At 31.6% G+C, this 13164-nt stretch overlaps 2 protein-coding genes across 2 annotated transcripts in view; one reads left to right on the forward strand and one right to left on the reverse strand.

The window, feature by feature from the left end:
• LOC134855596 (UDP-galactose translocator-like) overlaps positions 1 to 13164 on the forward strand; it is a 433562-nt gene that overhangs the window by 326683 nt on the left and 93715 nt on the right. The gene's annotated exons all lie outside the window — the stretch shown is intronic.
• Positions 44 to 11186, reverse strand: LOC134855585 (uncharacterized). Its single transcript, XM_063872122.1, has 6 exons — positions 11070 to 11186; positions 8691 to 8793; positions 6149 to 6297; positions 5618 to 5745; positions 1649 to 1745; positions 44 to 232 (listed from the first exon to the last, which is right to left on the reverse strand). The coding sequence occupies exons 1-6, from the start codon at positions 11107 to 11109 to the stop codon at positions 45 to 47; spliced, it is 705 nt and encodes a 234-aa protein (XP_063728192.1). The 5' UTR covers positions 11110 to 11186; the 3' UTR covers position 44.

Raw genomic sequence — 13164 nt, forward strand, 5'->3', positions numbered from 1 at the left:
GTAGTTCCAAAACAAATTGAAATGAAGTTTCATTTTTTGGCATTTCATATTAATAGCGCATTTCTTGCCGGCCCAAACTCTTCGCAAATCCAGGGTTTTTCTGGACACAGAACGTGTCTCTTGAAGAAGTTGAAAGTCACAACAGTTTCCAAGTTGTCACTTCTGAGAACGAAGTCGGAATGAGTCACTGGTGCGTTGAGGGGACGAAGAGCGGCTAGTCGATGTGGTGCTCCTATCAGAAAAGGAATAAAGCCGAAACAGGGTAGAATTAAGGCCTTAACCTGTTGTTTAAACTCCAAGAGATATTGGTAATGTCAACAAAAATTTCAAGCGAAAATGAAATAAACATTGCAGGTTGCTATGAAAGTAGTACAGAAAGTTCCGAACAAACTGATAAAACAGACGAGAATTAAAAAAAAAATTTTTTTTTATATGTAATTGGAGAAAAATTCATTGTAATTTTTTTTGCAATTTTGATGTAGAATTTTCCATTATTTCTTCAAAATTTTATGTTTGCAAATGAAAATCTAAATTCATTGCTAATAAGATTCTAAATATAAAAATTTGTGTTGGCTTTTGCCGTACAACCATGAAACTAAATGGTAAGTTTCTATGTAGTCGTATGTCGTCTCTCGTTCGAGGTCTTCTTCCAATACCGGGTAGTTCTAGTATTGTGCGGAATATTGGCTCTGATCTATTGAGTCGTAGAGACATTTCAATTAAGTTATTATCGTGTAACATTTTGAAAATGTTTTGTCTAATTTCTAATCTAAATTTGGTTAATTCTAAGCTATTAAGGTTTTATTCGAGACTTATGGTCGCACCAGATGAGTTAGATCCTTTTGGTTAACTCATAGAGTAATTTCGGATAGGGTACACCGTCTGCTCGTCACGCTATCTTATTTTCGGCCGGATAGATTCGTGCAATTTCTTAGTCTAATACCGATCCTAATCTTACTCTTATATCTACTAGTCTCAGGGAGTTTAACTAGTCTCTGCTAGGCTCAATAGATCTAGAGTATACTGGCTTATTGCGGCAGCTGAAGTTCTCTTGGAGAGGCAACTAATTTCTAAGTTAAATTCAAATCTCTCTGGTGCTGAAAATACAACTATTTTCAGCACTTACAAATAAGTGGGTTGTTAGTTGGATGGATTATGATTGGTTAATATTAAATTATTACAGTGGTAAAATATCTAATTTATCCAATAATAAAATGTAGTTTAGATCAGGTTCCACCAGGTTCCACAATGGCTTTTTTCTACTAAAAGTAAGTCTAGCTAATCGAATATCGCAGCAAGTTTAGACGTAAGTTTAGCAAGTAATCGATTTTGAGTCCATTATAACCGATAATTTTCAAAAACAAAAGTCCATTATAGTTCATTATGATCGATTATATTTCATTTTAGTTTTCAAAATAACCGATTTTATATTACAAACTCAGCTATCTGCAAAGCTAAAAAACGATCGAACTTGTTCATTTTCACGTTCAGCCTCCCCCCCTTCTCACCTCGATCCAACAAAATAAACCCACCGCTGTTCGGCGCTAGCCTGTTATAGACCTAAATTACCTTGTTTTTTTTTCGAGTTAAATAATGTGGTCGGAACATTTTAGTCAGTTTTCGCTGCTAGTTTATTCTAATTTTGTACCTCCAATCACCCATGAGTCTTCAGCTACGTACTTCAAGTCGCCCAATCCAAAACCAACAGCGGTGACTACATTCCCATGGCATTCGTCGTACCTAGCCTGCAAAAACTTTTACAATTACCAAGTAGCCGGCTGAGTCGATGTTTATTCAAGTTTCGTTCGACGAATAATTAAATACGAATATAACAAGACTGCTCGTATCAGGGCGAAGCCCTGAATGTTTTTACTGCCTTTTAAGGTTTATGGAGCAGCAATAACATGAGCAACATTTAAAAAAATTAAATGAAATAAAATAAAATTAAAAAAAAATCTTAAAATTTGAAATTTTTTCTATGAAAATCATCCCCTCACACGCCATATAAAGTACAAAACAATATATTTTTCACTAGTAATAAACCCATTATGGCAATTGAGCTTCTTTCAATAACTTGGAACGATTTTTAAGACGGATTAAATCTCCGCTTACGCGTTAATAGCGCGAATTATATCGCGCGTTAATTGTCCCAAATTGGCAAAACAGGCAATCTTTAAGCCCCCATAACTTTACGAAAAATGATCACAGGTGAATTATCTTTTCAATTTTAAGCTCAGGACAACAATACCTTTTGAATGATATAAAAATATACCAAAAATGGCTAGTTAAAAAGTCGAAATTTGTCTGGAGAAAAAAACCCACCCCGAGCACAAATATTAAATATTCCGTTACTTTCGTATCGAAAGTCGGAACAATAAATAAATATACTTGTCAAAAAGAATCAATTCACATCGAAAGACTGAGCGTACTTCAAAGAGATTTCAATTAAATCTAAACACTTCAAGACTAGCTTGAAAAAAATTTACCTAATGTTCCCTTTCCCTATGGTATCTATTAAAAAAAATCGCCCCTTCCCGCATCTAAACTAAAATATCAGCATATTTCGAAAAGTTTCTGTTTTTGAAAATGTATTAGTTTTTTGCTATTTCAACTGTTTCTAGTTTTTTAAAGTTTCAAATTTGTTGCGTTCTGATTGCCTGTAAAATCTACTGATTATGTCAACAAATTATGTCAATTTTTGCCCATTTTTCAAAGGTGAAGGGGGTCGTCAACAAATGATGAAAAGGTCATAAGTGAGTTTGTACTATATGTTCATATTTTTTAATTCATTTTAGGGTTAATCAATTGATTATATTATCAAACTGTCACAAATTTTTGTATCATCTGAAAGATATTCCGACGTTAAAATTTAAAGTGCTATTTTAACCCCGATTATTTTTATGTAAATGACTAATATTAATAATCAAATGACCTATACTTTTTTCTTTCATCAGCGCGTAGCAAAAACGGCAAAATAATCAAAACCAGAAGTCGTATTGAAATTGAGTTGAAGCACCCAAACAATCCAATTCTACAAAATTTGTGTAAATCGAAACGAAACTTATAATTTTTTGTACTAACCTTGAGCTTGCGGGAAAGATTTTTTTTTGAAAAATTGTGATTGAACTTTCAAATTGTTCATCATTTTTATTGTTATCGAAATACACAACTAAATTTCTTTGAAACACGCTTAAAACCTTGGGTCATTCAGGTTTTTGTTTTTAACACAGGTAATCATTTTTTTTTACCAAATAAATGTTACAAACTACTGCCAGCTTAATAATAAAGGCAGACAACAAACGATTTTCCAGGTTGATTTTATTGCTTATCTATTCGAGAAAAAAATGTATTTGTAATTGACCCTGTTTTCATATGAATCTTCAGAGTCTTAAGCTTGCTCAATATGAAATGTGGATAAACTTTTCAGATTTTAAAAACTGGTTTCAAAAAAACGAATAAAAAAAGCTCTACAAAACTTGAAACAATGTAGAGGGTAAGCCATAATGCAAAAGAAATTGGGGAAAAGCTTTCAAAATTTATCATAGTTTTTTTAATATTACACTGAAACCTTTTCATTAAAAATATTTTTACTCTGTTGTTAGTGATAAATCATATTCACGACCTTTCAGTCGTGATTCAAACGACTTTTAAAAATTTCAAAACATTTCTCAGCATCGAGAAAAAAATATAAAATTTTTGACTTTCAGTCTAAATTCCAGCAAAAAAGTGAGCGAACATACTTACATTGCTTATTTATGCGTTTTTGGCGCCATTTCTGAAAATTCTCAAAATTTTTAGCAGAAAATCAATTTAATTAATTTTTTCAATGAATTTTTAATCACTAATCATTTTTCAACAAAAGTAATTTTCAAGTTGCTTTTTTCACGACGATTGTCAAAAATGGCTTAGCCGGGTTGACCAAAAATGCTTATCATACAATTCTCATAAATGATAAATTTCTTTTCATACAGTTTCATACAATTCCATACTTACAGAAAACTAAATGAAAACTCTATAATAAGCATTTTCCCATAAATGGAAATTGTATGATAGTTGTTTTCTCCAAAAACCAAAAAGTTGTTTTTTGTTCGTAAATTTATTTTCTGAAAAACTTATTTTCAAACATGAAGTGACAAACATTTATTTTTGGCAAAATTTTTCAGAAAAGACAAACATTTAAAATGTTTGTCAGAAGTGACAAACATTTATTTTTGGCAAACTTTTTCAGTCATGATTATTTTAAATTTTTGAATTTTCAGAAAATCAGACATACATAAACACGCCATACAAAAGAAATAGGAATTTTCAGCGTTTTTGAAAAAAAAATTCAGGTGAAAAGAAAAAAAAACTATATTATCGTATCCAGGACTACGTTATGCACACAAAAAGTTAAATTTTGCATGCAAAAAAAAAAAATTTCGGAATATGTTTGTTTGCGTACAAAATTCGATTTGCGGTTGAAAAAAAACAAAAAAAATGTTGGGGCAAATTTTCAAAATTACTTGAAAATTTTTTTTGTCGCCATCAAAAAATGCCAGTCATACAATTTCCATATATGGAAATAGAATGGAAAGCATTTTGTTCAAAAAATATTTTAAATCAGTTTTTTTGTCACCAGTCTGTTCAACTGTTCTCAAAAAGCCGCAGAAATGGTTTAACTTTTTCTATTGTTTTTCGAAAATGTATGAAAATTGTATGACAAGCCTTTTCTCCATACACGTGATGTATGGATTTGTATGATAATGATTTTTGTTGTATGGAATTGTATGATAAGCATTTTCGGTGTATGGAGGTCAACCCGGGTAGTTATTCTATGCTACTTGCACAGTAACAGACTATCCTTGTTTCATTTAAAGTCGGTTAAGGAGCAAAAATTTAAATCGGTATAAAATATGTTTATCTGGATATTGAGAAAGTGATCTCGAAATTTTTAAAGGTTGATAAAATTAAAAACACTTGATTATGATGTATCAATCAACCCATCTGACATTTGTTTGTGTTTCTGATTTTTAGTAGAATTAAACAAACCGGCATGCGAAATTCTTCACAAGTTTAAGAGGTCGAAACAAAAAAACTGTTATCGCATTAGCCTACAAGAGTTCAGCACGATGATATATTATAAGCTCCGCTTGTCTCCCTTTCAAATCGATATTGAAAATTTCTCAGCATCGAGAAAACCTGGTTTGAAAAATTTGCTCTTCAACGATTTTTTTGATCTCACAATTTTTCGCCATTTACAAAAATTAAAATATACAAAATGCACAAAAACCAAAAAAATTTCTCGTTTAAAAAATCAATTATGGTTCTCTCACATAAATTTAATAATAATGTATAATAATTGATTATAATAGAAAACTTTTCTTTAAAAAATTGTCAGTTTAATCTATTATTGTTGCAAACTTAGACAACGATGTCGATTAGGTACCATTTTTTCACAGAAACTAGGCAAATTGTTTTTTTATGATTTTTATTTGGAAGTTGTCGCTATAATCTATTATTGTTAAACAATTAGACCACGGTATCGATTAGATTGCTTTTTTCCAAAGGCAAATTGGTTTCTTATAGTTTTTAATCTAACAGTAAAATTTTTTATCAAACAGTAAAACTTTCATCTTACCCTGATGTAGTTGAGCTTTTTATCCTTAGTGGCGAAGTCGCTCACTCTTCCGAAATACTCGAAGGGAGACAGTCCACTGCCTCTTCCGTACTCGGCGTATAATCTGGTCTGAAAATCACAACAGGCACCTGCAAACAAAAAAAAACTTTTTATCATTTTTTGAATCCACGTTTATTGTTCTTGCCATTTGAAATCGGAGAGCTTTGATAAAATTCATAATGAGTGTTAACAGGTATCAAATCAAGCAATGAGTTTTTAGTTGAAAAGACCATAATTTTGAAAACAGCAGTGGCTAATGACGATTTCCCCACCTAAAATTATTTCTAAACGTTTCCTCCCTCATAAAGTTCACTTACTCACCTAACAGAGATATGATTTCATGAGTTTAATTTTTGACTGAAGGGCCAAAAGCGAAAATTTTCAGTGAGAAAGCAGAAAACTCTAGAATAAAATGATAACTTTTGGATGAATTTGATCAAGTGAAAATGTACTTCAAGTAGATAAAACTTGAAACTCAGAAGGAAAACTTACTGTGGTCCTCTTCGTCCAATGAGAACCAATTGAAATTGCGGTAATTTCGACCAATCAGGAGCTCGAATACTTGATCATACCTCTGGTCCCATTTCTGAACTTCCATTCCATTGGAGTCAATTAAGTAACCATACATGCAGAACATAGTCCTAGAAAAAGTCACAATCTCGGTCCACCTTTTAAATTTTTCCTGCAATGGATCCTTTCAAATTCGTACGTTTTTCCAAAAATTACATCCGTAGCAAACAAAAAGACATTAAACTTTAAATTAATCTACTGAAATTTTTTCAAAATACAGTTTGGAGGACTCTCTAACTCTTAAATTAATTTTGATCCTTTTGTGATGTTGTAAAAAATAAATTTTGAAAAACAGTTAGTAGTAAAAATTGTTTCAAAGCTTCATTGAAGTGAAAAGCTGGTTCCTACCGGCAACGTTTCATATATTAAATGACATATATTTTTGTGGTACACATACTTTGTGGTGATTTCGAGAAAATTTGGCTCGATTTTTCAAATTATGTCCCGGATCGAAACGTTCACTTTATTTCTCGTCTTTCAAAGTCAAGCAGAAGGTCAGTGTGTGACTTAATCATACTTTGAAACGGTCGAAACCTAAATTGAACAGAGCGAGAATTGAATTTTGTCAGATTTTTTGCTGACAAAACTGTGAAAAAGATGCAACTGTAAAGCAATCTACTATATACACAATTGTTCCGACCATTGAAAATGGGGAAGAACTTTGCCTCCGGGTTTTAGTTTTTTTTCTGTTGTTATTTTAATTGTTTCGTTCGACGCAAAACCAGGAACCAAAAACAATTACTGAAATGATTCGAGTAATAAAACAAGAAAAAAACACTTAAATTTTGTCCCAATTTAGAAAAATCGGTTTGAATTTAGTCTAGTTTCAAGCGAGTAAACAATCAAGAAAAAATTGTTATATAAAAATTGGTCATTAAGGTTTAAAAAAATTGGTTTTATTAAGGAAAAAGTACTTTTGGGAGCTCCATTTAACGCTTCCTTGATAATTGAGGTTTTAAAAATTTATATCATTGAGCACATAGATAGAAATTTTTTTTAGAAAAACAAATTTAAAAAAAAAGGTTTTCATCTTTTTGTTTTTTATTAAATTTTCAAAGACAGCTAATGAAAGTAATGCTTAATTAACTATTATTCTGCTCGTTTGCGTGTACTCTTAATCACACAACACACAAAGAAGAAAAAGATCATAATTTAAACAAAATAAAAACTTATGCATTTTATTTACGAATGTGGTCGCCAAATTCTGTCCTACTTGTACAAAAACCACCTATCCAAGTTTGAGTATGCAATTATATAGAACAGTAAGTGCATTTGCTGAGAATAATTTAGGAGCTTGTCTGATTTTCAAACTATGTCTAAATAACAACAATATAATCTAGTTCCCGCATCCAGTTTTAAGCGTTAATAATCGATGATATTATGATTTTAGTGCCAGTCTTACTAAAACTGAGAAAAAATTGATTTTGATCAATCAGTAATCGATTATAGTTTCTCGTTTTGAAATCCAATCATGATTAATCATGATGCATTTTAACCGACTATAATCAATTAGTGATTCATCTATTTTTTTATACAAATTTAATAGATTCTAATCAATAATAATAGATCATTTTTATCCCAGTTTCTAATTCATATGTCGTGCACACGGAATCCTTTATAATCGATAATAATTGATTACAATCTGTTTTACTTAATCATTTTGTCTCCTACCTTGCATTCGAATTGCTTTTATTTTATGTTTTTCGTAGACGTTGGCTTGTGTGAAAATGAGAGAAATGCTTTAAACGTTTTAAAGTCAATTCAGACTTTTATTTTTTTAAAATTTGTTTATTTCCCATTGAAATTGGTTCATGATGCGCATCATATTTTTCTCAACAATCAAAACATCAGCAAGTTGCTTAAGTTTCATGATTTACTCGGAAGACTTATTTTTCACATACCGTGAGTACTTTTCAACTAATACGAAAGGATCTCTATGAAAATTTTGTTTCGTGGTAAAACTTTGTGTATAGATGAACTAAAGTGTAACACGACATCTCGCTTTTAGAGAGTTTGTTATTGACAGAAAAATATTAACCCATGAGATATAATTAAATTGTACTTTTGTTGTTACCAAATTTTGACATAATAAGATAATATAATGGATTATAATCGATTATAATTGCATTCAAGTGTTTTTTGTATGAGCTGTAATCAATTATAATTGATTATAATATATTATAATCTCTTGAAAAATATCACAATTATAATGTATTATAAATACTTTACACGCCTAATTTTGATAAATATAATCAAATATAGTTGTAAAAAAAAACATCATAATTATTTGTTATAATCGATTGCTTACGCCCAAAATTGAATGCGGGTTATATATTCCATTACGCAACTCAGCTTAAACTATCTCAGATTAACATGCTAAGAAAATTGAAAAAGAGCTTGAGTGGAGTGTCAACGAATATATACGTTATCATATTTAAACGTTGCGCTACATCACCATACTTGCCCATATTCTGCGCATTTTCGGTTCAACCGTTTCCCCTTTGGATCAGGCAGTACAAAAACTAGAGATTCCCAGGCCAGCAAGAGATCCAGGAACAATGAAAACACTGAAATTACAGACATTTTTTAACAATACATGAAAAAGAAATTGAAGTGAGATAAAAAAATGTTCTTGTTTGATGAATGAAAAAAACCTCTGTCAAGTCGAAAAAACAGCAAGAAGTTTTTTTGAAGATATTAGAGGATATTAGAGTCCCATTATTATATACCCGGATTGACCAAAAAAGCTATTCCATAAGTATAGAGGAACTCATGAAACGTCTACCATTAAAGATTGTTTTTGTATAGGAAACTTGAACGACTAGAAATTTTTCAGAAACCAATAAACTAATTTCATCAATTTTAAAGTATTCTCAAAAATTCGGGTTGTGTCTGTACCCGAACACAAGTCACTACGATATGGTTTCTCAAAACTAGATGCACCAAGGGTTTAACGGTCTTACATGTACAATACGACCGCATAATAGGCGTCTTACACCAACAATGTAATGAAATTTGCCATCTTCTAAAATTTGACAATTCGGGTACTTTGAGTATTTCAGAAAATTAAACTTTAAAAAAGCAGACATATATTTCCCTGTGTAGTGTATTTTAAGTTTTTTTAAAGACTACATACAAAATTAAAATTTTTCTGAGCGCTTTAAACGCAATATGGCAAGAACTTTATACAGAGGCTGCACTTTGCAAACATCAAAAAAGAAAAAGAGTTATGAAAATTTTCGAAACCAAGCTATGGGCTACATAGGGGCGCAATTTGGTGAATGTAGAGCTCTGGAATCAAGAGACAAGCCACTAAAAATGCTAAAAAGTTGTAAACAAATAATCAAAGTGAACACACAAGAAGACAGAAAGATCAAAGAGAGCAGGCTTTTTGTGGAATTCAAATACAATTCACACAATAAGCAGTTTAGCCTCGCAATGAGAAATATAGTGCAAATTAGAAGCAACTCTGGAGATTAAGGAATGGGTATTTTGACCAGTAACCCACAGCTGCTGCCAACGTTATCAGCTTCACACTGACATATTACCTCGCATCGTTGACAGAGCTTTAACAAAGTAGATAGCCAAATTGGGTTACTTTTAGACAAATATAATGAAGACAAAAAATGCAAAGCAATTACGCAGAATTTTTATGGTTAAATTTATTTGTGACTTTCCGCCCCAAAATTTTACCCCAAAACCGACCATTTTGGCTTTTCTTAACAATCGAAAACTACACGAGAGCTACTGGATTAGTTGCTGACAAAACTATATCAAAGTGAGACTTCCAAATAGTCAAGCCAACTTCAAAAAGGATGTAACTTCTAAAAAATCATTTTTTAATGTAGCAAAAATGATAATTTTGGTCTATTAAACAAAAATGAATTTAATTATACAAAACAAAGAATAATGAAAACTTCTTACACTTTTGACCAAAAGAAGAGGCTCATTTTGATATAGTTTTCTCAGAAATTGAGATAATTTTTGATTGAATAAAAAAATATTGAGGTATTACAGTTCTGAGGTAATTTTTGATTGAATAAAGAAACTATTGGTTTTGGGGTAAAATATTTTGAGTCGAATTTTGGCAAGAAAAGGTTGATTATAACAGTTCTGCTAAAATTCGAAGTAAATTTTTTCTTCTTGTTTTTTGTGGAAAATTAACCCAACTTAAGAAAAACGCTTTTTAAAATTTTTTGTCCGGAATACTTAAATCAGAAAGGTAGAAACACCAAACTGTTGATGATTTAGCGTTTTGTTTCTTTTTAATAGTTCATAAATCATCAATGTAAAGTATTCAAGTGTGGGATGCTAAGTTTCAATCTGGTTATGCTACTATTATAGGTAACTGAGCTACCTTATCATTTGAAAAATACTTTTAAAAAACCAAGAATATTTAAAAAGATACCAAAAACACAGGGTGAAACAAATTAAACCAACAGCTGTTTCTAATAAGCATCCATTGCGTACTTTTTGAAGTAATTGCAAAAAAGTTTTCCTCTATGTTTACAGAACTTTGACACAACCGATAAATAGAACAGAAACTGCATACCTGCCAGTTCTTGATTTGCAAAATGGACCCAAAAATCTTGAAGACCGAAAAGCCTGGTTGAACGAAACTTTACACCGATAACAATATACTTGTTAATCGCAGTCGCACTAAATTTTAAAAAAGCGAAAGAACCATTTGCATAATAAACAATTACAATACAAAAGAAACAGGTTCATCCCAACTACCATTTTTTATCTGTTTCCTGAACTCATTCATAATATTTCATTGTTTTTGACTGCCATTTTGGAACAAAATTGCGTAATAATTAAGAAAGATATGAAACAAACTTACTAAAGCATATTAAAACTGTTTTCTGAGAGTTTAGGCCCATTCTTTTGAAGGAAAATAGTAGAAATTTGATTTGAAAATTAAGTTTAGCTTGATGTTGTAATGGCTTCTGGCTAATAACAAAACATTCAAACTCTGGACAAATACTAGACTGGGTTTATGTCATTTAGGATGATATTTATGTTCGATATCAGTTCAAATAAGGTAGCTTTAAAAACAAAGGTTACCGAGAACTAAATTAATTTAAACTTGACTTAAACAAGATCTAATTCACACCTTTCTAGCAGACTAAAAATTTATAAAAGACAATCTTGATTTTTTGTGAGAGACAACTTTAAAACCTCAAAAATTGTTTGCCTGGAGAATCACATCTACTTTGTGCAGTTTTCTTAAAAAGTAGCCCAAAATTCTTCAATGCTATTTGAAGAGGCAAAACGTGCTATCAAATTTAACGAATCTTTCGAGCATTTTTACTATTTCACGGCAATCGGCGACCTGCCTAAAAGAAAAATGTGAATATCATACAAACTCATAAATGGAAAATTTCTTCTCATATATTTCGCATACATTTTCGAAAAAAGTTAGTTCAACAAGCAGTAATAGATTCTGCACACAACAAAAAAACAGTGATTTAAATATTACGTTTTTGTTTTATGGAAAAAATACATGAAAATTGTATGACAACTATTTTTCCAGTAACAAAAACTTTCAAAAATCCAGTAAAAACAGTGTTGCACCTTTGGAAATGAGTTTAACGCGTTTTCTTGTTGAGCAGTTTTTTGGTCAACGCAGGTATGTGCTTTTACGAATAAACTAAACAAAAAATTAACTAGTTATGTCAGACTGAAATGTTTGAAAACATCTGTGTGCACAAAAACAACAAACCGTTTCGGAAAAACAACGAACGATTTCAATCAATTTCCTCTCAAAATTTCATTCATCGCTCCTTGAAACGGAGAAGTAAAGACCGATTCATGTGATGAATTTCTGCAAAACTTCTAAAACTGACTGTGGTTAACATTTGCGTACTAAACTGAAAAAATCTACTGAATAAACATATCAAGAAAAGTGAAAAGAGTGTTAAGTAGATTAAGTAAGTCGAACTTTCGACCAATCAGAAATGCAGCAAGGTTAGAACTATCAATAGAAAGCTTTAGTGCTGATTTACTGCTTTTATTAAGAGGGATGAAGATTCTTTCCATTAATTGAGCAATACTCTCCCTCGTTTTTAGCCAATTGAGCTATTTGCCCCGAGTTAAAACGGCAAAACATTACAAAGGAGTTTTCAAACGCAAGCAGATGGTTGAAGTATATAGAGGTTTCAATGCCGATTAAAGTTTTTTCAAAATTTTTTTCTGTTTTTGCTTTTGGCTGATCATTTTTTGAGGCAAGCAAGCTACCGGGGTCAGTTCAAAGACTTCTATTTATGCTAAAAAAAACCACAGCATCCTAATAAATTTTTTTTTTGCATTTAACAAAAAATTTAACTTAAAATCTAAATAAATTGGTTTCGAATGGTGCAAGGAAAAGTTTTTCGTTGCTTGTTCACTGTTGTCATCCTGTGTTTTTATCTTCAAACCTCTCTTATTCTTCAAAATAATAAGCAAATGGTGTCGAAATTCTAATATCATAGGAGTCAGTTATGCGCGATGAAAGCCCCAGTTAACAGCGTGTGAGTATTTAGAATACCATTCCAATTGTGTAACCGTCCTCAACGCCGAGGGATCGCCATTTGGATCTTGTGCCTCTGATGCAAATGTTGGTTGCTCTTAGTATAGCGAATGAAACTCTACATCTCACCCAGCACATGACATGACTATATCGGCGGTCCCATTTTGATGCCAGACCATCTGCTAGTCGTTTGAGGAAAAACGTGAACTCCGGTGCCAAAACACCATCTATTGAAGTGACAAGTGGAGTGAAAGACATATGCTTTTCTTCACAAGCTGGTCCATACTTATTTTTCGTCTCAATCTCTGCAGTTTTCAATGTATTCATGGGATTGCGGTTTTGGTAAGAGGGAGCGTCAGTGTCTGTAACACGGATGTCGGACGACGCAGCCGACTGTCTATCCCAAACCCCACGAGCTGAAAAATCT

This window comes from Symsagittifera roscoffensis, chromosome 10 (genome assembly GCF_963678635.1).
Source record: "Symsagittifera roscoffensis chromosome 10, txSymRosc1.1, whole genome shotgun sequence".
NCBI lineage: Eukaryota > Metazoa > Xenacoelomorpha > Acoela > Convolutidae > Symsagittifera > Symsagittifera roscoffensis.